The sequence below is a fragment of the Anser brachyrhynchus genome (assembly GCF_964034855.1).
Source record: "Anser brachyrhynchus genome assembly, chromosome: Z".
Taxonomy (NCBI): domain Eukaryota; kingdom Metazoa; phylum Chordata; class Aves; order Anseriformes; family Anatidae; genus Anser; species Anser brachyrhynchus.
Genome location: NC_137697.1, coordinates 67,943,645 through 67,970,841, shown reverse-complemented (window position 1 = coordinate 67,970,841; position 27,197 = coordinate 67,943,645). Strand labels below are relative to the sequence as shown.

Sequence of the window (27,197 nt, the reverse complement as noted above, 5' to 3'; positions counted from 1 at the left end):
TTTCTGAAGTTTTCATAGCAACTTTATCCTGTTACTAGATGAAAAAAGGCTGATGTTAAGGGAATGCTTAATCCCAATGTCCATCAAATGTATAGTCACCTGCAAAAAGCAGAATTCAACAACAAAACCAAACGCATTAAGTGAATTCTAATAATTAGAAAAGACTTCACAATATGGCTACAAAAGAAATCCTCTAGGGGAAAATCGAAGACCAAAGACCACCTGTATGCCTCATTTTGCAGACACCAACCACCACGTTCCAACTTCTCTAACTGCTCCAGCAATAACATCTCTTGTTTCCTAAAGGTTTTCCAAAGTTGAAGTTCAGCTCTGTAAAGTAGTATATACACTATTCTCATAATACTTGCCCTAAGAGCTGGAGTATTTTCTGTTTCAATGAATTGACAAAAAAACAGAACTCTGGAAGACCTAAATCGAGAAAAAGCAAACAACATTCCCAGTGATATACTTTCAAATTACTCCCTTGAACGATGATTAGAATACAGAGATATACCTGATTTCAGCTCACGCGAACCCTAGATACTATTACCCAGGAGATAACATTTGAATTTGTAAAGACCCTCACTCAACATCTTATTTCATCCCACCTCTGAAACACTGTAATAGCTCTTTACCACTGATGCCACACAACGGATCCGTTTGTACCTGAGGGTACTGTGCTGAGTTTCATAGCTTTGCAACAACCCCTTACATCTTTATGAGCAGGAAACAAAGACAAATGATGGAAAAAACAAAACAATGCTGTAGTTAACTAGTGCTCAGAGCACTATCAGATGAAGCAGCCAACAGCCCTACAGGTCCCTCTTCAGGAATTGTTGGTTTGAGAAAACAAGTTACACCTGCACTTCTAACCCACCCCGAAGGCAGCTTTCTTCACACCTGATGTTTTTTTTTTTTTTAAAAATAAACAGAAGCCCAAGCCATACTGCATTTGCACAGAAGTGGGAAGTCCCAAGTTTGACAGTGATAAACAGCAGCCATTTTTGGGCATCAAAAGTTACTGATGATTACGACAGTCATCGGTTTATCTCAAATCTAGTTAGTGTTCAAGGCAAACCACTTGCATCCTGGCACTGCTCCACTAAACCTGTGCAACAGGGGGCTGTTTTTTAAAGCAGTCTTCTCTTAATCTTTCATGTACCAGTACCAACTATGCCACCCAACTCCAGCAGGGAAATGATCAGGTAAAAGACACTTCTAAAAGCTTCCTTGTGGATGCTTTCAGGAAAAATCACACTTTAAAAAACACTTGCTTTCATTAGGAGATGACTGACATTTATAAATAACCAAGTCCAGTCCCCACCTTTATTTTGACTTTTAAAATACGTATTTTAAGAGCACCTGCTTCCTCAGGAGTTTCATGCACTCAACACCAAGTTTTGACACAGACTTAACCAGAATGCCACGTGCCGTACCTGGCTTCTGAATAGAAACTCTACTTCAAAACAGAAATGAAAGTGTGCCAGGCTGTACCAGCATACTTCACCAGGCCTCGTTATTCCCAAAATACCACCCCACCCAAACCCTTTTACCAAATCAGTTTTTAGAGTGCCCCCACTGCCATTTACATTTGTTTATGCTGAATCTCTTTCAATACATTAACTCACTGAGTTAAACCCTTACCTTCCTCCTCAGCACAATCTGTCATACAGGGGTAGCACTGTCTCACAACCAGGAAATCTCACATAATGAATGATTCTCAAGCTTATTAGAAGTGTTAATGGACATGAGGTGCAAAATAGTAACTTTTCCTCAGCTCATAACACTTCATGTTCGTACAGATTGCCAAAGTGCTTTTAAATCCATTTTCTATTCTTTGCACCAGGCTCAGCCCAACTGGTACACAAGACGCAAAGTTTTGGCACAGAACTAAGTTATTTAAACACTGACAGCTATACACAACCTAAAACAGATGGCTGGTTCTCCTGTGAGCTCAAGACTTAAGAGAAAGATTCGTGCAAGTCTGGATGTGCTCACTACGCCTGCTTTTCTGATGAATTAGAGAAATTAATGAACCTGATGACTGCAGTTACCATCCTGAAGCTGTAGGTCTGCAGACTTATTCAGAAAGACTGCTATACACAGCTCCAGTGCATCTTCTAACATCTGCTGTTTTGTCTACTTAAAAGAAGCAATCTGAGTCAAAGCATGGGGGCTTCGTGTCACAAACTATCCCTCAGGCCAAAGAGGCGAAGAGCTTCTGTCCAAGTTACTTCACTCTTGCTTAAACCTTACGAACAGCAACTCCACAAGCTTTGGTCCACTAAGAGCATTGAAGTGATTAATTTTTTTATTTTTTTATTTTATTTTTTTTAAACTCCTAGGACTTTTCTCACACAAAAGAGCTGTCCAGGATCTGTGTCATTCCCTACTACATCTTCCCAGAGCGAAAGTGATTATCTCCAACCATCATGTCTTCGGCATGCTATACCATTCTATCCCCCAGATCTTGTCAATGCTTATCTGGGCAAAAGGAGAGCTCTTCTAAAGTCATGACATTGAGAAGTACTGCAAAACCTTCTTGCTAAGCTCAGAGATTTACAAAGCTATGATGCTTTGATTCCAGTGCCGTTACTTGTATTACTATACAGTAATGCCATTACTTTTCCTCCATTAGGAACCAGCATTGAAATTAGGATGAGGCAATACTTGAGAGCATCGAAAGTGATTAACATTAAGAGATTTGGACAGAAAACTAAGAAGTCCTATTCTAACAAGCAAGTGATCTTTGCCTTTAAAATCCATGGGTTTTGTTCATAACTCAGTTCACGGGCATGGAAAACTAGCATGTAGTAGCCTGGATGCAAAACAAAAGCAATAGCAAAAAAAACCAGAAAAGGTAAATGCCAGAATGCAATTAGTTTCCAAGGAATATTATAACATTATAAAACAAGATTTATTCCATAGTTCTCAACAATAATGCGAGCTTTCCAAAAAAAAAAACCAGCCACTTTTAGCCATTTTAAGAGGTGACTACTGCAGCTTCAGGTTCCGCTAGAATCCTGTCAGTCCCACATGCAGATTGAACTTTGAGGATTACTTGTCAGCAGTAGAGCCCAACCACATAGGAAACAGGGCTTCCTCTAAGGAGTCTGTAAAGTACTGTGCAAATGAAAGACCTCCTACCTCCAATTCACTCAGTTTCCAGAAAGAGTACAGAGACAGCTGCAACAAAAGTCCAACATGAGATCTACCAATAGCTTCTGCAGACTCAAAGTTGACAAGCTTTGTACAAATTTACTCAGCCATCAGTTGTCTCCAATCACCAGCTTATTAGATATTCATGTTCAATAATGTACTTTACTCCCCTCTTACAAAGCCAGAGATATTTTTCAGGCAACATCAATGTAAACTACTGCTCAGAGAGTGGAAGGTTCCTCCCACAAATATTCAGAGAAGTAAACTCCAGACCTGTATTAGACTCTACTCCACTGGAGTTTTGACAAGGTTAAGAGATCATCTAGACCCCTTACCATAGTCATTCTTTCAGCTAAATCCTCAAAACAAGGACTTGGCTGAAAACATACATATAGGGCCTACTGAAAACCGTATCCCCAGTCAGTAGTTCTTCCCTCTTATGCAACTCACTGTATGAAAAGTAATTATGAATAAAATACTAATTTCAAAAAACAATCATGCACTCTATACCACGACCAGTCTCCAATTATAGCCTCAAATCCTGCAGAGGCAACAAAAGATAAACCAGCGCTGAGTTACACCATGGGTATTTTCAGGCACACAGCGCATCCAGTCTCAAGAGACTTCCAAACTACTGCCCCAAATTTTATCTTTAAACACACGGTTATTAAGTGCTTTTAGCTAAGATGGGAAGCACAGTAACTTCTCAGTAAGTCAGTCAAAACAACTTGGTTTGGACATCTCTACTCTCTGTTGATGACAGTAAGTGTAAAGCAGAATTGGAAGCAGCCAGTAAAAAGAGAAGCTCTTAAAAATTAAGCACTTATATCCTAATGAAGAGAAACGGAAAAGCACTGAAGTCATGGGTCTTTTTTTTTTTTTGGTGCCAACACGTTGGCCCATTACAGAACACATACTTTAAAAACTGTGGAAGGCAATTCAACTTAGTAGTGTTGCTGAAGACTTTGGCCAACTTAAAACAGAGATTTGAAAGACAAAGAAGGAAGACTGTAAAAAGTGCAGGCTTGCTGCTCCATGGGGCATAGAACCTGCTGACAATGGAGATGGAAAAGGCTGAGGTACTCAACTGCCTTCATCATCTTGGTCTTTACCAGTAAGACCAGTACAAATACCAGATGCAGTGGAGGAAGGAAGACTGAGCCAGACTCTTCAGTGGCAGAAAGAAAGGTAACAGGCAAACTTAAAATACAGGAAGCTTTCTTTAAGCATAAAAACTTTCCTTCACAGTGAACATCACCAAACACAGACAGGTCACAGAGCATTTTTCTGGGCAGAGCAAGAAAAATTCAAAACTCAACCTGGACTTGGTCCTAGGCAGATGACCCTGTTTAAAGCCGGGGTTGGACTCTGTTACAATACACATGAATGCTGGGGAAGAATATAGGAGCCACATGTCCTGTGGTAACACCTTTAGCTTGTCCCTTACAAATGGTACCAACAGTAAAGCAAAATAAATAGTTTTTGCTCAGTTAGGAGGCATAAATGGTGAAATAATTCACGAGACTCCAGAAAGTTTTTTTTTACATTAAAGCATCCAACCTAGGCTCAGGACAGCCCATTTTGTCTACTAAGCACCATTTTCTCTCCAAATTTAGAGTCCTGCCATTGTTTCCAGCATACATACAGAAATAGAAGACCCACATCAAAACAATGTTTCTTTCAGTAGACCCGATAATACTACCCATACCTTCTAGGGAAGCCACTGCGTTCAACCAGTTAACAGATTAACAAACTTCCTTGCTAAGAAAGTTTGAAAAAAAAGCTTTATGCTTCAAAATTTTGAAAAAAAAAAGATGTGAATTTGATATATCAGAAGCTGTATCTCCAAAAATTCTGCTCTGACATTTCTAATGCACGGTCTACCTCCTTGAGGCTGTTTGTGACAGCTTCCTTATTAAATAGAGACAGACAAAATGTGTCATGCCTTTACAGGGGCTTCAGAAAAGAATTCTTCAATGTTAAGGAACAGTTGTACACAAGCTATAAAAAGGAAAACACACACTTGGGAATGAATTGAAGCAGAAGGAAATTGCCTTGAACAGCAACTGTTGCTTGATCCATTGTACAAGTTCACTGTTCCGGTTATCTGTGATTTTTTTTCCCCCTCTAAACATCAAATATTGCCTACAGAATTCTTTACCGCGCACTCTGAGATGCCATCTCCTGAAAGCACTAAGTTTCACAGCTGTGTCATACTGAAATACAAAGCCAGGGTGGGTGTGGTTTTGGGCAACCTCATCTGGTGGAAGGTGTCCCGGCCCATGGCAGGGGGGCTGTAACTAGATGAGCTTTAAGGTAGGTTCCTTCCAACCCAAGCCATTCTGTGGTTCTGTAAAATCATCCAGAGCACTTGCAAGACTGAGCACACTCAGGTACTTCTGGCAGAGCATCCCTTGCAGTGCTGCAGCAACCAAGCACCTCTAACTTTAGTTCACTGTTGATAATGTTTTTGCTTTCCACTCATCACCCTCCATCCTTGCATCTAGGGATGCCACAGTGAGAAACTTCACTGCAGTTTCAAAATGCTGGAGGACAAAGTGACTCAGCAACAGTTTAGCTGCACCGAAGGTAGCCATCAAATCACTTCCAGCTTAGCACCTACAGTCAACCTTTCAACAAATGCTTGCTCCAACACATAAGAGCCTGCTTTAATAAAACTGTAACTAGAAACAATTAACTGAATCTCACCAAGACAAACACTATTGTTCTACACAAGCTAGGCTGAAAGAAGAGACAAGAAGAAGGAAGTTAGACATCCAAGCACAAACATAGCACCTCTACTTTACCACTGGTTAAGGTGCTAAATTCTGAACTCACCTTATCCCCCCCGCCCCCCATGTAGAATAGGGTTTTCAAATGCCATACACATTATGCACAAGGACCAATTAAAAGCTGAGCAGAAACACTAAACTCATGAACAATCCTGGTACTGCATAACCAGTGGCCCTTTTTCTTATCAGTGCTTTTGCTAGTGCTGAGGGAGAAAACTGCCATTAGAGACATCATCAGAACCAGCCACAATTATTCACAGGTGGGCACTGCTGCCTCTAGGAACTCTGCACAGAGCATCAGGCAAGTAGGAACTCTAGCACTGGTGCACATTTTACTTCTTGACTCATCTTACATAATTTAGCGTTAAGATTTACATGAAAGTAAGTGTAAAACAGCTATCTTCTAAGATAACATAGGCATGAGAGACAGTACCTTGTTTTTAATGGGCTGAAAAGAACAGAACTTCAATCTCAGTTGTTCGCTCATTGGCAGTAAGCCCCACAATGAACATGGCTGCCCTGAAGTCCTCTCAGCTTTCACTCACCTTCTCTAAATCAGACACTGTTACATGAAAGATAGACAACTTCACGGAAGGTTAGGCACTGCTTCTTGCAAAATTAAGTGGAAGATACTTGAAACTATGTCACTTACAGTTTGTACATTATGGAATCTTTACCCTATTCAAGTATTTATGGGGTAAAGGATGAAGGATGGATCAAAACAAGCACAGGTCTGAGTTCATACACCATCTCCTGGGGTGTTTTACTGATACACAGCAGTTATGCTGTAGGTTTCAAGGGTGGTTAAATTTAGCTTGAGCAAGATTAGTTTTGTGATGCAAAAAAAGCAGAAAAATGTTGATTAGCCAGCAAGAAGCTATGCTCTGGATACACCCACACAGCACAGTAAGACATAACTACTTCCTGATCAAGAAACAGCAAAGCAGTTCAAGGAAAACACACTGCAGATACCTATTGTGAAGTGTGCTCTTAGAGGGAGAGCCATACAGACTGCTCACTCATAAGAGATGTATTCCAAACGCCACTCTTGTTAATACACCAATGACACCACCCTGGTTCACTCCAGAACCTGACCTTGAAGAGATGCTATTTTTTATTCTGAAATCTAATGATTGCTACAATTCTTCGTCTGAAAACACATAAAACCCAGGCAAACATCTTTAGAAGGGGGTGATCAAGCATTCCTTTTATATGATTCCTTCTTGACATCACTTGGGAAGTATGAGTTTGCAGGTCTTGCCCAGGTACTACACAGAATTTACTGTGGCAGAACAACCTGTGAATGTCTACTCATAGAACAGGTATTAAACAAGGACTGCCAAAAGTTTCATCCAACTATTACAGTTGGAGATTTTTCCCTCCGTATTATACCAGTCTCTTTCCAGGCTTTTCAAATTTCCTCCATACCAGTTCAGATGATGAGATTCAGCAGCTTGACAGAACAAGGCTCCCCGCATTGTTACTCCAACATTCAGGCTGCATGGTTGGACCTGACCTTTCCTAGCACCAGCACCACCTCTTTTGTCTACCTCACTCAACTCCAGCAAGACAAAACCTCTCTCAGGATTAAAGTTCTGAGCAAGTGGCTTCTTCTGGGGAAAGTGGGAGTCAGATAGGCAGGGACAAGACTTATCCCCTTGTCTTAGACAAACAGTAAGTAAAACTAATGTTTTAGTTCTATACGTTCCAGTTGCACTCACGCTCATGACAAGAAATGACACTTCAACACCACAATGGGTAGTTACCCAGAGTCTGACATAAGCAATTTTAAATTCATTTGTATTCCCTTTAAAGGGAATACTTTCTTGTTCATATTCTAAGATCTTTTGCATCTGAAGTGATATGACCGTAGAAGTGAGCAATCATTTTGGGTTTCATCTGCACAGACAATCCCAAATGCTAACTGGAATGAATGGCCATGAGCCGGAACGCACCATTAGGACAGTTTAGGATCCATATTTTGAAGTGCCTTCAAAAGTGAGGTAAGCAGGTACTCACACAAGGTACACGTCGCACTCGAAGGACTGCGGGCAGTGAAGGACACACCAGTATCAAGGCAAAGAAGCTGAAGCACAACCACTGGTCATTTACTCTAGAACAATCAAGTTTTCCAGTCCTCCATAATCCTCCAGGTAGTCTTCTTCATGACTACCTTTGCTTATCCCATAGCACAAACTGGGAAAGGCTGCTTAAACATGCATTCCACTCCTTCCTACCTCCAAGTCCTAAAAAAGTTAGGAATCATAGAATCATCTAGGCTGGAAAAGATCTTCAGGGTCATCAAGCCCAACCATCAGCATTACCTTCAAGTCCCTCTGGCTATAAAATTGTCCACATCACATTGCAAGTTAAGATTTTTTTGCAGCAAAGTGCAATAAACACGGAACAAGGATGACTATCTTGTTAAAATATCTGAGCCAGAGACAATACCTCAAATACTGTCTCTCCCCCTGCCCTCACCAATGCCTTTCATGCCAAGAGTTCCTTCACTACATCTCTGCATCCTAATCCTCCTAAGATCACCCAGTACTACATAACAAAAACAGAGAGCAAGATAGCACTGAGACTTACAAACTGTAAAGAGTTTGGCCACATACTGTTAAAAGTGTAAGCACCATGCCTCTTCCACAGCATTACCAGCTTGTAACTGGAAGCAGGATATGCCAGCAGTATTACTGTCAGAAGTAAATGGCTATAGACAAAGCTTTTATTATTATTATTATTTTCTGCACAAAGTCTCTCTATTGCATGAAAGCATGAAGAGCATCTAGCTCCTTCCCTCCCCTAAGTTACCACTTAACTTTACAATACCAAAATGAGTTCCACTTGTTGAATTACAAGTTAGGGAGCATTACAAAGCCGGAAATGAAGCAGAAATTACCTGTGGAAGAACTGGGATATCTAAGTTTGATATAACACAAAACAAACCAGATTTACACTACGTTGTCACATGAACAGGTTTAGCCTGATCACTACAGCCACCTCCAGTCCTTCAACCCAACTGACCACATCACTTACTCTTAGCGCACTGAAGCCAGCTCCAAACAAAGATGGATGTTGCTCATACCCTGGTCCACAGGACACCCACCTCTGAAAGAGCATCTGAGCTCTGGCTAGCTTCAGGTTCTCCTAGAAGTATGCCCCAAACCTCATCTGCCATCTGAACCAGTATTAATATTCCCAGAGAAAAATGCCAAAGGACACTAAAACCGATACACAAGTAACAACTCGGAATAGCCTCCAGTTGGCACAAACTGGGTCAGTGATGGCCAGGACCTTTTCCAGTTCTTACCCAGAAAGGACCACTAATGCACCCCCACATCCAGCTGTCAAAGGATCCTTATTTGGCCCCAAACCACCTATAAGGATTTCCAGAAACGGCTTCCACCAGCCACTGCTCTCAAGAGCAGTTTGTGGAGAGGTGCATCACATTTCAGCTTTAACAGGGCTCTGAAGACTGTGATTCTAAGTATGGAGCCTATTTGCCTCTAAGCTGATCCCCACCATGAAAACAAGTTCAGACAGATCACAGTATTTATTTCTTGATTAGGTCAAGGAAGAGAACTAAATTCTTCTCTTAAACCAACTACACCATCCAGCCCCTCGGAAAATATTTGACTCTATTACTATTTGTGGAAAAAACTTGGGGTAAAGCTCAACAATGAGTCAAGTATGAAGTGGATTCAGAAAGGCTGCTGCCCACATAGTACACAACAATACTTGCTAATTGGTATCCTCAATACCTGTAGCCTGAAGGAGAGGACAGAGGTAACCTGTTAAAGTAGTATTACAACCGTTGAACAGCATCAGGGACTAAATTTCACTTTGAAAGGCACCTCATATAAAAACAGCCAATAGATTCACATTGTGCTGGCATCTCTGGTTTTTAAAATATTTTTACAGAATCACAGAATCATCTAGGTTGGAAGAGACCTCCACGATCACCTAGTCCAACCTCTGACCTAACACTAACAAGTCCTCCACTAAACCATATCACTAAGCTCAACATCTAAACGTCTCTTAAAGACCTCCAGGGATGGTGACTCAACCACTTCCCTGGGCAGCCCATTCCAATGCCTAACAACCCTTTCGGTAAAGAAGTTCTTCCTAAGATCGAACCTAAACCTCCCCTGGCACAACTTTCGCCCATTCCCCCTCGTCCTGTCACCAGGCACGTGGGAGAATAGACCAACCCCCACCTCGCTACAGCCTCCTTTAAGGTACCTGTAGAGAGCGATAAGGTTGCCCCTGAGCCTCCTCTTCTCCAGGCTGAACAAGCCCAGCTCCCTCAGCCACTCCTCATTAAGACTTGTTCTCCAGACCCCTCACCAGCTTCGTTGCCCTTCTCTGGACTCGCTTGAGCACCTCCGTGTTCTTCTTGTAGCAAGGGGCCCAAAACTGATTATCTTGGTGTTGTCAGATTCTCTACACAAAGCTTATGTCAACTGAGACCAAAAGCTACAGAACATCTTCCAAAACAATGACCTCTTGAAGAGCACAGATGACAAAGCAGAATCTGACCACAATACCTACCTACCATAGCCTCTCTTCTAGTTTGTTTTTTTTTTTTTGTCAGATACAGCAAATAATTAACTTACCCCAAAGATCTTTCAGCTGTGCTATGAAAACATGGGTGGTTTTTTGATTTTTTTTTTTTAAAGCAGAATTGCGCTTGCTTTATTGGAAGTAAACCAAAGGATTCTGCCATAACTTAGTTCATACCTCTAACAAATGCATTTAACAGGCACAGGCAGACAGATCAGTCTTTCAGACCAGCAGAAATTTCAGGTTTTATATGGTTTAACTCTTAGGCTGCCTTCTATGGAGAAGGGAGTTGGACTCAATCCTCACTGATCCCTTCTGGCTCAGGATATTCTGATTTCTGTGATTACAGAGACCCTCCAATGAGGTAGATGACACTGTGTCAGCCACAGCCCCACCATCCTTGCAGGTGCAAAGCTTTCCCTTCTCTCCAGCCTCTCTGACCCTGCTCACTTGCTGCACAAGGCCTTTGCTCCAGAGCTGCCCCCAGCCCCACCAGCGTTGCTGCTGGATCTCTGCTTACCCTGGGCAGGGCTGTACCCTTATCCTGCTTGAATTGCACAGGGTCCTCTCCTTAGCCCCTTCCTCTCACCAGTCCCAGGTTCTCTGGACTGTAGCCATACCCTTGAGAGTATCAGCCACATCCCTCAGTTGGTGCTATCTGCAAACTTGGTAAGGGCAAGTTTTCTCCCCTCCTCTAGATCAATGAAAAAAACATTAAATACATTAGATGATGCCGCAGACTCCACAGAACTTGTAACAAACCTCTAGAAAAATCAGGAAGTATTATGAAGTGTTAACCACTACATTTCAAGCTCCAAACTCCCACCAATTTTCCACCTACCTAGCTGTCCCTCCCTCTAGAGCTTCATATCCTGAAGCTATTGTAAGAATTCTGCAGGAGACCGCTACCGTGTTAGACTTAAGGTAGACGACATCTCTCCTCATCCACAGACTTTCTTTCCAAGATGTGTTCCACTACAACTTACCCTTGGTAAATCAATGTTGGCTACTTCAATCACCATCTCCTTAATTCGCACAGAAATTACTTCAACAACTCACAGAATGACTTACTGAGGGACTAGAGTGAGGCTCCACAGATCACCCTTACTGCAATCTTTTAAGAAAAAGAAGACTTGCTTGCTTTGGTCACAAGGAGCCCTCCCTGATCTGTCAAGTATTAGACAGCAGCCTCTCCTCTCTGACTTGCAAAATGAAGCTGCAATTAATATGCAGCTGAGTTCACCACCCTAACCCCCACACCAATCTCTCACACCTTTCACATGCTCAGAAGAAGGGACAAAGACCTACCAGAGAGAGACCATTTAAAGGTCTGTCAGTTTGGGGGACGGATGACTGCAGATCTTTAATTGTGATAGTGAACACAAGCCACAGTAATTGTCTGTGGTCTAGGCAACTTGTTAATAGAACCAACTTTGACAACTGATTTCTTTGTTTAAACAAATAAAAGAATGGAGCAAGTCATATGCCTTGGAACTATTCCCTTCTAAAAATATACGAAGTCTCCAACATCTTACTCCCTCTTGGGAAGGACAGGATCTGTGGCTGTCAGGAATATCTGTTCTACTGACATTTAAAAGCTTCAAATGCCAGTATGAATGAAGACAAATCTGTTATCAGGTCAGGTACTCACACAGCATCAAGCAGATATCCTGTCTGGGGACCTACAATACTTAAACAGCAAATATCCCTTCCTGCAAGCATAAACTAGAGTACAGAAGAAAATAAAGGCTTTCACTAGTAACCCCCTGGATGTGCACACATGGGTCACTTTAAAGCCTGGTTACTTCTTGTTAACTAGGAGACAGTTTGGAGAAGCCACACCTCACAGGCGAACAGAACTGAATTTGGAAGCTAAATTCCTTGAATTGAGGAAAATTCATGTACTGCCAATTAAAATAGATTTAATTAGTAAAAAAAGTCCTGGTCTCAGCAAGGATATGGTTAGTTTTCCTCCTACTAGCTGGTATGGTTCTGTGTTTGGGATTTTGGATGAGAATAATGTTGGTAACACACTGATGTTTCAAATTGTAGCAGAGCAGTGCTTACACTAAGCCAAGGACTTTTCAGCTTCTTGCTCTCTCCTGCCAGCGGGCAGGCTGTGAGTGCAGCAGGAGCTGGGAGGGGACAGACCCAGGACAGCTGACCCAAACTGGCCAAAGGGGTATTCCATACCATCTGATGTCATGCTAAACAATATATAGGGGTGGCTGGCCGGGGTGGGGGGCCGGCTGTTCGGGGATAGGCTGGGCATCCGTCAGCACGTGGTGAGCAATTGCATTGTGCATCACTTGTTTGTACACATTATTATTAGGAGTACTATTATATCATTTTCCTTTCTTTTCTGTCCTAATAAACTGACTTTATCTCAACCCACAGGCTTTCATTTCTTTATAATTCTATCCCCCATCCCAGAGAGGGAGGGGAAAGGGTGAGCAAATGGCTGTGTAGTGCTTAGCAGCCAGCCAGGTTAAACGACAACAACAAAAAAACAAAACAATAGCTTCCTCTCACCCTACCCACATCTTCCAGGCTCAACTTCACTATATTCCTAGTTTCCCCCACCATGGGACAAGTAGGATGGTAATTAGTCACTTCTCCATCACATGTTTCTTGTGCTCCAACGTGAGCTCTCCATGTGCTGCAACTCCTTCAGGAAACATCCACCTGCTCCAGCATGAGGTCCTCCACAGGCTACAGCATGTATATCTGCTCCAGCATGGTCCTCCATCGGTTACCGCACAGATACCTGCTCCAGCACAGTCTTCTCCATAGACCTCGAGGAAATGCCTGCTCCACTGTGGCCTCCCCATAGGCTGTAGGAAAGTGTCTGCTCCAGGCCTTGAGCAGCTCCTCCCACTCCAACCTCTGTGCGCAGAGCTATTTCTCTCACTATTCTCCTCACTCCTCTCCACCAGCACATCATTTCGCCTCTCAAATGTTTTCAGAGGCACCACAGACCAGGCTGATGGGCCCAGCTGTGCCCTGTGGTGAAGCCGCTACAAATCTGGCTGGAACCAGCTGCGTCCACCATGGGGCAGTCCCAGCCTCCTCTCCCACAGCTCAGCCTGTGGCCCAGCTGCACAAAGTCTGCCATCAGGACCCAACACTGTGTTACCACAGTGAAGAAAGGCAGTCAGCTCACGTGGAAAGTCCAGACATAGATCAGCATTACCCAAACAGTAAGCTCCTAGATGGAAGAAGAAGAAGCAACCCTCCTCAAAGTCTTAAGTCAAGTTTTCTTGTTCACTGCTTTTCTTACAAAATCCAGGGAGTCCAACAGAACTACATCAACTGATGAAGACCTACAAAAGCAGTAGTTTCCTGGGGTGACACACCCCACCTAATGCCTACTACCACAATAAGCCCTCCACTGACACACGGTTTTAGTCTGCACAAAGCTCTTTCTCAGGCTACTTCAGTTCCTTCTCTGAAAGTCATGACATTGAGACCTAAACAGGCTGATTTGCTTTCATTCTCTCAGAGATGAGATTCACAGCCCCCTGCATGGGGCTTTCCTCTCCCTGCTTCCTGAAGCCCCAGGGTGTCAGGCAGGCTGCACAGATGGGCCTGATGGAACCTCTACCAACAGCATCTACCAGCTGACCATGGTAGGTCCTGTGGGCCCGAGCTCCTTGCAAGACAGCAGCTTCCCCAGTCTCCATGGGAGCTGACACCAGCTGATCAAAAGGCAAGCCGAATCCTACTTCACCTAAAGAAAATTCACCTTTCATGCTTCAGATGAAGAGGTATGGGGGCTTGTTTTGTTTCAGGAGGGAAGAAAAAAAATTTTTAGAAATCTCCGTAAAAGATTAAGGAAGCAACCTGTCCACTTTATACACAAGTTATAGAGCGTGCTTAATACAGAGGTCCCTCTGCTCTCAGAGGAGCATTTTGTATGTTTAGTTCTCTCCCAACTACCATTGGGCCACACACAAGGCATCCATTCTTGAGGTTACAGCTAGTAGCAGCAAAAAAGGCTATTACCAGCTAGGGTTGCTTGGCACAGAGAAACCACCTAATGGCTCCTCAAGTAACTCTTTTTGACCCAGTACCTAGAGGCCTGGCACTTTTTTGGTTCATGGTGTGGAAAATAAGTTAAATTTCCTGGCCAAATTTAAGATCTGTAAAAAAAAATTACCAGGAGGGATTAAGAAAAAAAATTCTACAACATTCGCTAATCCATCTTCAAACCAAAGCAATGCAGAACCTCTGTATGAGTAGACCATCAAGTGGTACAGCCCTCAGATGTTTTCAAGGTTTAATTTGAGCATAATGATGCCACCAAGGATGCTATTTGTAGACTGTCACTGATTCAAACCAAAGTTTTAACTAGGTGAGTAAACTGATCTTCCTGAAGTCCGGAAAGAAAAAGCAGAAGGAAGGGCATACCATGAAGCCAAGAACTCACCGTCTCTGTAGTTTTCAACAGTATTGCAAGGTAGATGGAATCAGACATGTCTTAACAGTTACCTCAAGATCAGCTTTACAGGACTTTCAAGCTTCAGTCACAGACATAGCTCAAGCTACTCATCTTGCATCTCAAAATGAAAGGCCTCTTTATCTTTCCTATATTTACAATACTTCAAATACTTATATTTTTTCCCAATGATTTCAAACTCCTATTCCCATTTAATCCTGTTATACAACTTGTGTTTTTCCATTTAGGATTAAGAAACCCTTTCATCCATGTACGTGCTACAAGCATATACATCTACACTTGAAGTGTTCAAAGGTTTCCCAGTAGTGTCAGGTATCTACATCATGCAGTTTGTATGCGTTTAGGTAGCTCAAAGAAAAGACCTGCATACTTATACTGCAATTTGATGGGAATTTACTCAGTTATCTTAATTTGAACTAAAAATGTAATTGAAATTACATGGCTACAGCTGTTCTTAATAGTCTAACAGCCAGATTTTTCAGATGTACATAAATGAACGCAACCCAGCCTTCTTGGGTGACATAGTCATGAAGAGGTATGGCAGAATCACAGAATGGTTAAATTGGAAGATACTTCTGGAGATCACCTGGTTCAACCCCCAGCGAGGGCACAAGAAGCTCTCAGTCTTTCCTCACAGCAACGGTGCTCCAGTTACTGAAGTCACGGAAGGCAACATCCGTTGCTCTTCCCTCATCTACCACACTGGTCATTTCATTGTAGAATCAAGTTGGCCAAACTTGACTTCCCCTTGGTGAATCCACACTGGCTACTGGTGATGATCTTCTTGCCCTTCACGTGCTTAGAAATGTTTTCCAGGATTAGCTGTTCCATCACATTCCCAGGGATTGAGGTGAGGCTGACCAACCTGTCGTTACCTAGGTACTCCTTCTTGCCCATCTTGAAGAAAGAGACATTTACATTTCTCCAGTCTTCAAGCACTTCTAGTTGCCATGACCAAAGAAAGATTACTGAGAGTGCCCTTGCAACAACTATTAGCTCCCTCAGAACTCATGAGCGCATCTCATCAGAGCCTATGGACTTATTTATGCTCAGTTTGCTTAGTATTCTGACTTTATCCTCTCACCATGGCTGCATTTTCCTGGCTCCATTTTTCCCCTGGTGTCTGAGACCTGCAGTTCCATAGGGCTGTTCTTGCTTGTACAGCTGAGGCAAAGAAGGCATTCAGTACTTCAGCCTTTTCATTGACCTGTGTAACCAAGTCCTCTGTTTCATTCTGCAATGAGCTCACATTTTCCCTAGTCTTTCTCTGTCATTGATAGGTAGGTACATCAAAGACTTTGTATAAAAGACTTTGTTGTTGTCTTTGACATCCCTGGACAGATTCAATTCCATTTGCACTTTAGCTTTCCTAACGTCATCTCTGGATGCTCTGCCAATGAGTCTGTATTCCTCCCAGGTTACCTGCCCTTGCTTCTACCCTCTGTAGATTTCCTTTTATAATTGAGTTTGACCAGGAACTCTTTGTATATCCATGCAGGCCTCCTGGAGTTTTTGCTTGACATCCTCTTTGCTGGGATGCACTGCTCCTGAGCTTGGAGGAGGTGATCCTTGAATACTGAAGCACCTTAGCTTCTCTTCCCTCCAGGACCTTATCCTACAGCATGCTACCAAGCAGATCCCAAAAAGGCCAAAGCCTACTTCCCTGAAGTTCACGGCTGTGAGCTTGTTTATCACCATCTCAGCTTCCCTAAGGATCTTGAACTTATCCATTTCATGGTCACTGCAGGCAAGACTGCCTTTGACCTCCACATTCCCAATCAAACCCCTCCTTGTTGGTAAGACTGAGGTCCAGCACAGTGAGTCTCCTCATTGGCTTCTCTATTGCTTGGAGAAGGTCATCATCAACACATTCCAGGAACTGCTTATGCCCTCCTGTGTCGTCCCTCTAACAGGTATCCAGGTGGCTGAAATCCCCCATAAGGCTGCAAATGTGAGGCTGCTCCCATCCATCTGCAGAGGGCCTTTTCTACTCACCTGGTCAGAAGGCCTGTAGCAGACCCCCCCACTATGTCATCTAACCCTGTTCCCTCTTTAAAAGCCTAACCTATAAACTGTCAACTCCTCATCCATCCCCTGGCAGGGCTGTATGTGCTCCAGCTGGTCATTGACAGAGATGGTAACACCACCTCCTTGCCACCCCAGCCTGCCCTTTCTAAAGAATCTGTAGACCATTTGAGCAGCCACTAGAAATAGCCAATTAAATTAAGTCCCTAATTTTGGGCCCTCTGGCAGAATGTACCATGATTATGCAAGATTGATATGTAGAAATGCAAGTTAAATCAACTATGTAGTTTCAGATTCAAGTCAAGAAAAAGGAAAAGGTTCCTACACAACTCATCGCACTTTGTTCTCATGTGTGACTTAACAGGAAGCTTGGTGCATTTGCTTATTCCACGCAAGACACACCAAAGACTGGTGATGCAACTTAGCATTTCTTCAGGAACACTGACATCTCTCGTTTCCCTACACGCAAATATGGTTCAACACAAGTAACCCTTACTGCACCTGGTTACGTGCTATTTGCAAAGATAAAAAATGTCATTTACAAAAGAGGAAAAACAATTTGTACTTTTGCTACAGAAACTTTGCCTGCACTATCTATTTAGTTCTGAAATTATCAAGACCAACAGTTAGTAACAGAATCTACATTTCTCCTAATGTTACTCATTTCGAACAAAAAACCTTCACAGAGACTTTGTATGCATAGTCTGTGTTATACCTCTTAATGTGGAAGCAGTCAACTGTTTCATACACATTTAGCTGTGCAAGAAACCTTCGACATGGGAAAAAAAAAGCAACCCTAAACTCGGTTATAAATCAGCACAGAAGATACCCTGGGCCATCACAGCCGCATCCAAAAAAGCCTTGTCTCTACCAGGATGACTAGTTTTATATCATTAAATTGTACTGGTTCAGAGGAATTTTCACTACAAGAAGCACTTTCCTGACCAAAATAGCCTTTATCAGAAGGCAAGCATGACTCCATTTAATTTTCTTTCAGTTTGCTCAACTGTTACAGAAAAAAATTCAGCTACTGAGTTGGTTAATGAGGCTGCAATTCTCATCTTGCCTACCAACTTCTCAACCATGGATGCAGTCCAAGGCAAGTACTATTGCTATGCCAAGTTTCACAGTTTAACTATCTGAATGCAAAAGCAGCTTCTAAAGTCTTCCTCACTTTATGCAGTTCACTTTGTCAGCAATTTTCCAGTCCCTTTTGGAATGGGTGCTCTGGCCAGACTAGGAATAGTAGTTTTATGTCAGGAACTCAATTTTGGAATACAACTAAACTCAAACACATCGAAACAGAATTTATTAATAAACTCACTTCTTTACTACTGAGTGCATACAGTACACGCATAGTTTGTTATGAGAAGCATATGGCATTTTAGAGTTATGAATTTAGTTGTCTCTCTTTTGAAAACAGAAAACAGCTTCTAATGTATGTTCGGTAGATAGAATCACGGTAGGAAGTCTGACAAGATTTCTAAGCATGCTACTAGAAATAAAAATAATATCCTTAATTACAATTATAGCAGGTATTAGGATGTTAATATGGAAAATATTTAAACACCTTTCCTAAATCAACTGTGATGTGCAAGGAATAGCATTTGCCTCTTACCTTCACCTAGTAAGCGTTTGCTGGTTCAAGCCTGGAGATGGATACTAGACAGAAGGAGAAAGTATACCCCAAGATCTTGCTCTGCGTCGAAATCCGATCGGTACATACGAAATTTAATGCTAATGGATGAATAAAAATTCAGCATTAGTTTTTTGCCATTTCAGGAGGACAAACAAAATGGACGGCACAGAAACGAGGACTCCATTACAAAAGCAGAACGAACATCGTGAAGGCATACATGCCAAGTGGCATTACCCATTTATTCCCTATTTAAGTGCAATTGCTATGCACATATATGCAAAAAGCAATCATTCAGAAGCACAAATACCTGTTAACAGTCTTTTCTTCTACCATGACAGCCACAATACCTACTCCCCCTCACAGAGGCAGCTTCCTCACCAGAGACCCCCCTTCCAGACCAGAGTTCCAGGGGACCTTCTCCTCCTTCCCCCCTTACATGCACCTCTGAGTCACCTGGAGCAGTGTTGCAGGAAACACTTCTTGCAGCTGAACGAGTGCCTCTGTTCCTGCCCCACTGTTTCCATGAGCAGTTGAAAGCCGTTTAGGCATCCAGCCTTCTGCACTGCTTTAGACCAGGCACAGATGTTTCTGCAGCACATACGGGAGAAGACTAACCGCAAGAAAGCATTCTCAGATACCCTCAAAATACCGAGGTTAAGCACAGGTAAGTGAAGGAGTGCTCTGCGTCAGTACTGAAAGTGGAGAGGCATGACAAGCACAGAATAAAAGATGCCAAATTCACGAGGCCCAGTTTAAACACGGTCAAATCCTTGTCCTTTTTCTGGTTGTCTGTATTTCATTTCTGACTTTAGATTTTTGCTAAAGGAAGCCTAAAACAGAATTATTTCTTGAAGGCACTTCATAGCCCCAATATTAACAAAAAGCTATGACAGATATCACCTTGAAATCCACAGCTGATTTTATCTACATTAAGACATTACTGAGCTTCTCATGTTGTTACGTAGGAACAAAACCCTGCAGCCCTCTGTACCTTGTGTGCATTTTGTGTTGACTGCCTAAATCTCAAAATGACAGCTTTTGCTTCAAGACTCACAAAACCACTTTTTTTTCCTAGCAAACTTAATTTAGATACCACAAATGTTAATGACAGACTATATCCACTGCTCACCTTGAAGCTAAAGACAAGGCAAGAGGCCTCTTTCACATGTTCAAGCTCAGCAGCATGCAGGTACAGCTTGAATATCTGCAAAACTCACTGGTACCACTATCTCATCCTGGCAATTCAGCTCACTGGAAGCTGCAGAGAGATTACAGCTTTCCTCTGTCCTGCCTCCTCCTGATATACCAAAAATCTTCAGTGAATCAATATAACACGACAAGAAACTGAAGAACACACACAGGAAAGTAGACTCCAAGTATTCCTTCTGAGCACAATTCTACTTCTGAAAAAAATATGCAAGACTAGTACTGAAAATATTATGAGAGAGGTGAAAAACTGCTACCATCAGAAAAGTCACATCTGCATTACTTTTCCCTTTCCACAGCTGAATCTCCTCCTCTCACCCCTTTTAAGTTAGAGTGAGGCATTTACCTACAAATTTCCAGGAAATTCAAGCAAATATTAACTTTGTTCATCTATACTGTAAAGTAAATCCTAGTAATTTCATTGCTGTCATTAAGATTAAAACTACTGAAGAACGCAAGTACTCTGGTCACAAAAAGGCAGCTTCGTTCCATAACTATACACAAATCTTCAGATCAATCTGAGTAAGTATTTGGTTAAACAAACTCATCCTGAGGTGTCTGAAAGCAAATGTGGCTAGCACAGACCTACAGTAAGACTGCTCGATAAATGCATCAGTGAATACGTTGAACAGCCTTTCCTACCTTTATTTCAACTGTTTTATAAAGCATTCAAACATTTAAGCTGCCCTATTTCACCAGTACTCGGGTATTAACTACTTAAGAAATTGCACTGACATATTTTATGTTCCACCAATTGACTAACTATCCAGTGCATAACCTCATCTAGATCTACTCCACACTCACATGAAGATCAGAGAAAGTTCCTGGAGCCCTCTGAGAGCCCACTGTCCTCAGCACTGTATTATTTTCTAGCTCGAGTCATTTGGTCAACTACTGCAATTGTAGTGTAGTACCTAGTTTGTTTGTTTTTCCCTAAAAACAGCAAACCAATATGCTCAGTCTTTCTTGCAAGATCTGGATGGTTCATCTGGTCTAAGCATCTGTTTGTGCAGTTTCTGCTGACCAGCAATCTCAGGACTGAACAAGGGAATGAAGAATCAGTGTCAGAAAATACTCTGTGAAGCCCAGAACCATCTAGAACAATTCTCACCGATCCCAAGCTGGTGCACTCACAACAGCAAAGCATTGCTAAGCCACTCAAACTCCTTGTACTCTTCCAGGCTTTCTACTAGAAAGTTACAGTTTTTTCCCAACCCGCATATGTCCAGGCTTACTATGACTATCAAAGCAAGTGAAAATCCCTGTTGCTTAACTACTGGAGTACCACAAAGCACAGTGGCTCAAATGGAACAGAAAACAGTGTGGCACATTGTGAACTCCATCTGGAGAGCTTACTCTTGTTCCCAATTGCATTTTCAAATGTATTGAAGAAAGATGTTCCCATTACAATTCCTGCTTTTATATAGTTACAGCTGCTACAACTCCAGATATTTTGCCAGCAAAATCAGATTTGGAACACTAGCTACTTGAAAACTTGATGCACTTTTAGAATTTCAAAGTAAGTTCAAAAAAACCATGCATTTCCTAACATGTCTGCAATTAATAGTAACTATTTCACAGTTTTTACAACTGAAGAACCACTCTCTACAGAACACAGGCTACTAAAGCCAAGTGTCAGCTTTCCAAGATACACTTTTTGCAAAGCTGCATGTCAAAAAGTCTAGACTGAACAGCAAGAACTCCCAAATGCAGAGAAAAACAGCAATTAGTTGTTTTCTAACTGAAGTCTCTGTCAAGTCTAGCACAATACATAGTTGCTCAGTGGCAAAATGTTAGATCCTAGGGGTCCCTACAAATCAACAGCAATGCCTACTGGGCGAAAGCAGCTTGCTCGGTGTTGGTACTTTCTCAAGCTTCAGCAGTAATCAGTCAAGATGCCTGCCTCTCCATGTTATTTTGCCATCAGAAACTCAGGATGACTTGTAAACTTCAACAAGGATTAGACAACAAAACATCTTGATCTGGCCCACAGGTTGTAGTAGCTAAAAGCTATGAATTCTAACGCTGTTATAGCAGCTTCTCCAGACTAATCCGAGTAAGTGAAATTAGGTAGATTTACACAGACAAGAGATCAAAAAGCATGCAGTTGCTTCCTTCAGAATTGGAACTACAGACGTCAAAACCCAAAGCACCGTCAGCTAATCCTGCTGGATAGCATTGTGATTTTTTCAATTGATTCGGGGACTGTCAGGACAAGAAAGCTGTGTGCACAAAGGCAATGTTCTCTCACTTTTAAACTCCTAGAAGTAGCTGGTAACATTCATTGCCCTCTGTAGATACCAGCATCTATTAGGAAAGCATTAGAGCAAAAGCAAAAATGGCTTTAAAGCAGGATTGAAATGTATATTCATCACAAATTGAATTTATCCATTAGGTAGCATTCTGTTTTATTGCTATGAAGAACCTCAGTGGCAACAAATATAATCAAAAGTCATTACGCTGCAGGACCGCAATGGTTTTACCTATCAAAGCAACATTTCAACATCACTGCTACTGGGAAGGAGCTTGTGCTTGCATCCTTGTACTATTTTTACCTGCAAAGTCCACCTCTCCAATGGCATTGACTTATTTTAAGGAACATAAAAAGCTGAAGTATTCCTTGGGCTTTTTAAAAAAGACAATGCTAGATCATGTTATCTATTTCCTACTCAGTCCCTAAATAAAGATAGCTTAGCTCTGTCCCTCCCAGAAGTCTAGCTTAGCTTTAGAAAGGCTTTGATAGGATTGAGTCTGGGGCTTTAGCGTAGTTTGTACACAACCACCCAGAAACCCGGGAAATAATCCAAAAGCTTTTTTTGTCCTTTTTTTTTTTTTTCCAAGGGCAGATACTCCAAATCAAGTTAGCAGCTGTTTAGAACAATTTAAACTCACTACACCTGGATACCTCAGCTCAAGAGCGGCAGTGCAAGATTTGTAAAGATGCAATAAATGTATGAATAACAACAATAAAACCACTAATGAAAGAACCAACACCTCTCACAGCAGAACAGCATTTAAAACAAAGCCAGGGAAATGAACAACAATTTATGTTCACCTTACTATGGGAAAGTTAAAATAAATTTACACACAGAAATTCCATACTAGCATAACTAAGCCAATAAAGATTTACACAAATATGACCATATTGAAGAGGCTTCAGATGCTAAGACTAGAGCAATTCGTCTCTACTGCATATAGAAAGGATAAACCCCTCCACTGGAATAAAAACACACAAAATTAATGCATCTATTGCATAAAAAAACATTAGCTCAGGTATGGCCATAAGGCATTTCAAAGCGGCACTAACGCTGCGCTTTGCCAAATCTTAGGAAGTACAGTAAAATTCCTCAGCGGTTTCAAGGTCATTTGTTTGTGTCTATAGTTACAAATGCTCTCAATTTATCACTGCAAAGACTCCAAACATCTACATTTCCAATTAAATCTCATCTCTTCTTTTCCAAATAAATCTCATCCCTTCTTAAAGCAGTATGTATGAGTACCAATTACATATTTGCAAAGAAAATGACTTATGAGCACTGTAAGACATATTCAAAGTCTACGCTTAAGCCACCATCCCCAGCACAGCATTTCCGAAAGGCGAGGGAAGGAAAGCAGGACTAGAACCGAATAAACATCACTTCTAGATGCAGAATGCATGGCGTTAAAAGGAAAAATGCAGAACTGAGGCTCTAGCTAACAGCCCCCTGTCCACCGCCCCATTTACTAGGGTATTTTCTCAACTCTGCCACTTTAATTTAATATTCACCATCAAGGCAGAGATAGATAAAGTCAAAGGGCATCAAACTGGCTGCTTTTTAGTATAAAAGCCAGGAACCTCTTACCTTTAAAAGACACACATACATGCTGCAAAACACTCAGTTCACTTGGTACTGCTACTTTAGCAAATGTCACTTGTAAGACAAGAAGACACTCAAGTCCTACGCAGCTGCTAAATCACAGCACCAAAGTTGTCTCCCAAAGCCCCACGGGCGTTTTAACACATTTTTAAAGCGTTCTGGACTCAACCACACCAGCTACGACCACCACTTTTCCCCCCAACACCAAGAAAAATAAGATCAGTTTTCCATCCCTCGCCCAAACGCCCTACACCCACACCTACCCCTCCGTACACCAACGCGGGTGGCACCCGTCGAGGGGCTCTGGGGGCGACACAGGCGTGCTGCAGCACGCAGGGGAGGGCAGGGCGACCCACAGAGCTCCCCCCCCCCAGCACCAGCTGCATGGGAGCGGCGCTCAGCGTCAGGGCCGTGCCGAGGAGGGGAGAAAAAGTCACCGTGAGATGCCGCGGGGGAGACAAAGGGGGTTGCTCCACAATGCCCTGCCAGGAGGGCAAGTGCCAAACCCGGCCAATTAGCACCACGTGGGAAGCGGGGGGAGGAGGAGGGGGAGAGAAGAGAAAGCACTAAAAAAAAAAAAAAAAGAAATAATAAAATAGTGAAATGAAAAATAATCCTGCGGGGTCGCAGAAAACCCGACGGAGCCCATCTAGGAGGAGACGTGGGTGGGAAGGAGGGAGAGACGGACGGACAGACGGACACCGCCCGCAGCGGTCCGCCGCTCTCGACGCCACGCTGCAAAATACCTTGGAGTTTGCAAGTTGCCAAGTGCAGCGATCCGACACTGCAGGAAAGACACAGGTTACCTACGACGACAGGGCAGGATGAAAAGCCTCCGCACGCTCCTCGCTTTTACCTTCCCCTCCAACAGCACCCGCTGCGACCACCCGCCCCCTCGAGACCCCCCCCCCCGCCCCTCCTCCCTCCCCCAAACCGACCCACCCCCATTCCCCGACGGTCTCCCCCCACCCTTCCTTCAGTTCCACCCCCCCCCACACCCCCCCCCCCCATAATTCCCCGACGGCCGGTGCCGCGGATGCTGCCGACGACGACCCCCGTGGGGTGTCCTTTTTTTGGGAGGGGGTCTGCGCGGCGCCCGCCTCACCCGCTGGCTCCGGGGGGTGCCGGTGCCGCCGCCCCCACCCCCCCCAAACCTCCCGTCCGGAACCACGCCGCTGAAAGGAGAAGGAACCGGGCGGTGCCGGGCTGATAAAGGCGCCCACCGCCCGCCCCCGCCTGAGTGACACCGCCGGCGGCCACTCAAGGAGCCCCGCGACCACGGGGCCGCGCCCCCGGCACCGGCCGGAGACCCCCGCCCAGCCCCGGGCACGTCCCCCACGGTCCCCCCCGCCTCCGTAGGGGACGGACATCGGGCACCTGCGGGGTCACCGGGGGGTCGGCCGTGCCCCTTCGCAGCCGGGCTCCGACGGCAGGTCCCGGGGAAAGGCGACCGCCGAGCGCCGTCGCCCGCCCCCTCGGGGAAAGCGACGGGGCTGCGCCCCGCCTGTCCCCCCCCCCTTCCGTCGTGCAAATTCCCTCCCCGAAATTAAAAAGACGCGGTCCTTGGGAACGCGTCGGGGGAGCACGTCCCGCTATCCGCGTGCCCCGGCTGCGCAGCTCCCTTATTAATTCTTTTCATATGGGAAATAGGTGAGCACGGAGCGACGTGCCGGGCATAAATTAAACAACAATGGCAGCGATCGGGTCCGGTCCCCACCGGGAGCGCACGGGAGCCGCAAGGACAGCGCCTGCCCGCCGCCGCCTCCCCCTGCCCGCACCGCGCCGTCGGGGGAGCGGAGGGCGAGAGGTGGGGTGGGGGATCCCGAGGCCGGGACGCCCCGTCCGGGGGCTCCGCCGGCTGCAAACTTCCCCGAGCTCATCGGAGAAGGGTCCCCGCCGGCCCGGGAGGGCGAGGGACGGGAGGGGGGGGGCTCCGCCGCCGCGCAAAATGCGCGCACAGCCCCGCCTGCAGCCTGCGCGCCGCGCCGCCGAACAAAGGGGCGCGCCCCCCGCCCGCAGCGGGCTCACCACCGGCTGGGGGGGGGCGCCGCACCCCCCCCCCGCCCCCCCGTCCATCCATCCGCCCATCCATCCATCCCTTCACCCACCCATCCATCCACCCCTCTGCCCCCCGACGGTCGGCGCCTTCTCCTCTCCGAGGGCTCGCCGCTTCCCCTGCGCACCCGCGGGCGCTGCGCGCTCCGGGTCCGCCGGTCCGCGGCTAATGCAATTAGGCTGAGGGGGGTGTGTGATTGTGTGTGTGTGGGGGGTGTCTTATCCCGGCTAATCCCCGAAAGCAGGTTTATCTCCTCAAAGCGATCCGCCTCCCGGCGCCCGCGCCGCGTGGGTCCGTCCCTTCGGATGCTCCCGGCGCGGGGCCGTAACCGGAGCCCGACGTGGGGCACGGGGGGGAGGGGGGAGTTTTGAAGCCGGGGTGCGCGCACACCTCCCCGCGCGGCCCCGTCCCGCGTGTGCGCGGCGGAGCGGGCGGCGTGGAGGGGTGGCGGGGTGAGCGGCTCGCACCTCGGGGGTCCCCGCGGCATGCACGGGGTGACGGAAAGGATGGAGCCACAACTTACCTTCCTCTCCTCTGCTTTAAAAAAAAAAAAAAAAAAGAGGAGAAAAAAAAAAGTAACGGTGCGGCTCTCCCAGTAAAGAGGCGGTTCTCTGGAGAACAACACGCAAGAGATAAATTGCGGGTAGTTCTGAAAGGATGCAGGGAAAAAAAAAAAAAAAAAAGAGAGAGAGAGAGAAAAAAAATCAAAACAATCCTCTCCCTCCCTCCCCCAACAGTCCGACGCTGGGAAAAAAAATGTAAAAAAAAAAAAAAAAAAAAAAAAAGAGGGGGGTAGAGAACTGAAACGGAGCGCGAGTGACAGGACTATCCTCCTTCCGCGACCCGACGGAACAACACAAAAAAAAAAAAAAAGAAGGGGGAGGGAGGGAGGGAGGGAGGGAGGGATGGAGGGATGGAGAGCTGCGGGAACAAAGAGCCGAGGGCGCTCCGCGGAGCCGGGCTCCTTCCTTCTTCCCTTTCTTCCTTCCTTCCTTCCTTCCCCCCTCCCTGCCCGCCGCTCCCTTCCTAGCGGCTGCCGGCCGGGCTCCGCTGCTGCATGGCGGGGCGGCGGGGGGCCGTGCCGAGCCGTGCGCGCCCCGCGGATTTATAGCAGCCCCGCCGCCCGGCTCCCTGCCCGCCGCCGACACGGGCTGCGTGCGGCCGCGTGCCCGCGCACGGCGGCGCGCACCGAGTGGGGGGGGTCACCCGCGCGCGCGCTCCCGCTCCAGCCCCCCCCCCCCCAAACCCCCCCCCCCAAGCCGCGGCCCGGCGCACGGCAGAATGCCATTGGCCCCTCCGGCTAGGCCCGCCCCCCGGGGAGGGGGAGAAGCGCGATTGGCCGCGCGGCACGCCACTCCGGTGGGCGGAGGGGGTGGGGGGGGGCGCGGGGTGCGGTGGGCTGCGTTAAGGAGGGGAGGGGGCGCGAGGGGGGGGGGGC

General features: G+C 45.1%; 1 protein-coding gene across 48 annotated transcripts in view; it reads right to left on the bottom strand.

Moving 5' to 3' along the window:
* ELAVL2 (ELAV like RNA binding protein 2) overlaps positions 1-27,197 on the bottom strand; it is a 330,906-nt gene that overhangs the window by 69,660 nt on the left and 234,049 nt on the right. For 8 of the 48 annotated variants that reach the window (XM_080573985.1, XM_080573997.1, XM_080574000.1 and 5 more), the window contains exons 1-2: positions 24,450-24,601; positions 18,620-18,738 (exon numbers count right to left, since the gene is read on the bottom strand). The exons of 2 other annotated variants lie outside the window; for them this stretch is intronic. Coding sequence is in view for 1 of the 46 variants with exons in the window: in XM_080574025.1 (XP_080430151.1) it covers positions 23,967-24,089 (123 nt within the window). In the remaining 45 variants the exon portion in view is untranslated. Of the gene's footprint in view, positions 1-6,384; positions 6,406-18,619; positions 18,739-19,093; positions 19,229-23,966; positions 24,399-24,449; positions 24,603-24,808; positions 24,903-26,282; positions 26,866-27,197 lie in introns of those variants that run through there. 38 more of the 48 variants (XM_080573981.1, XM_080573992.1, XM_080574003.1 and 35 more) reach the window with 22 other exon arrangements.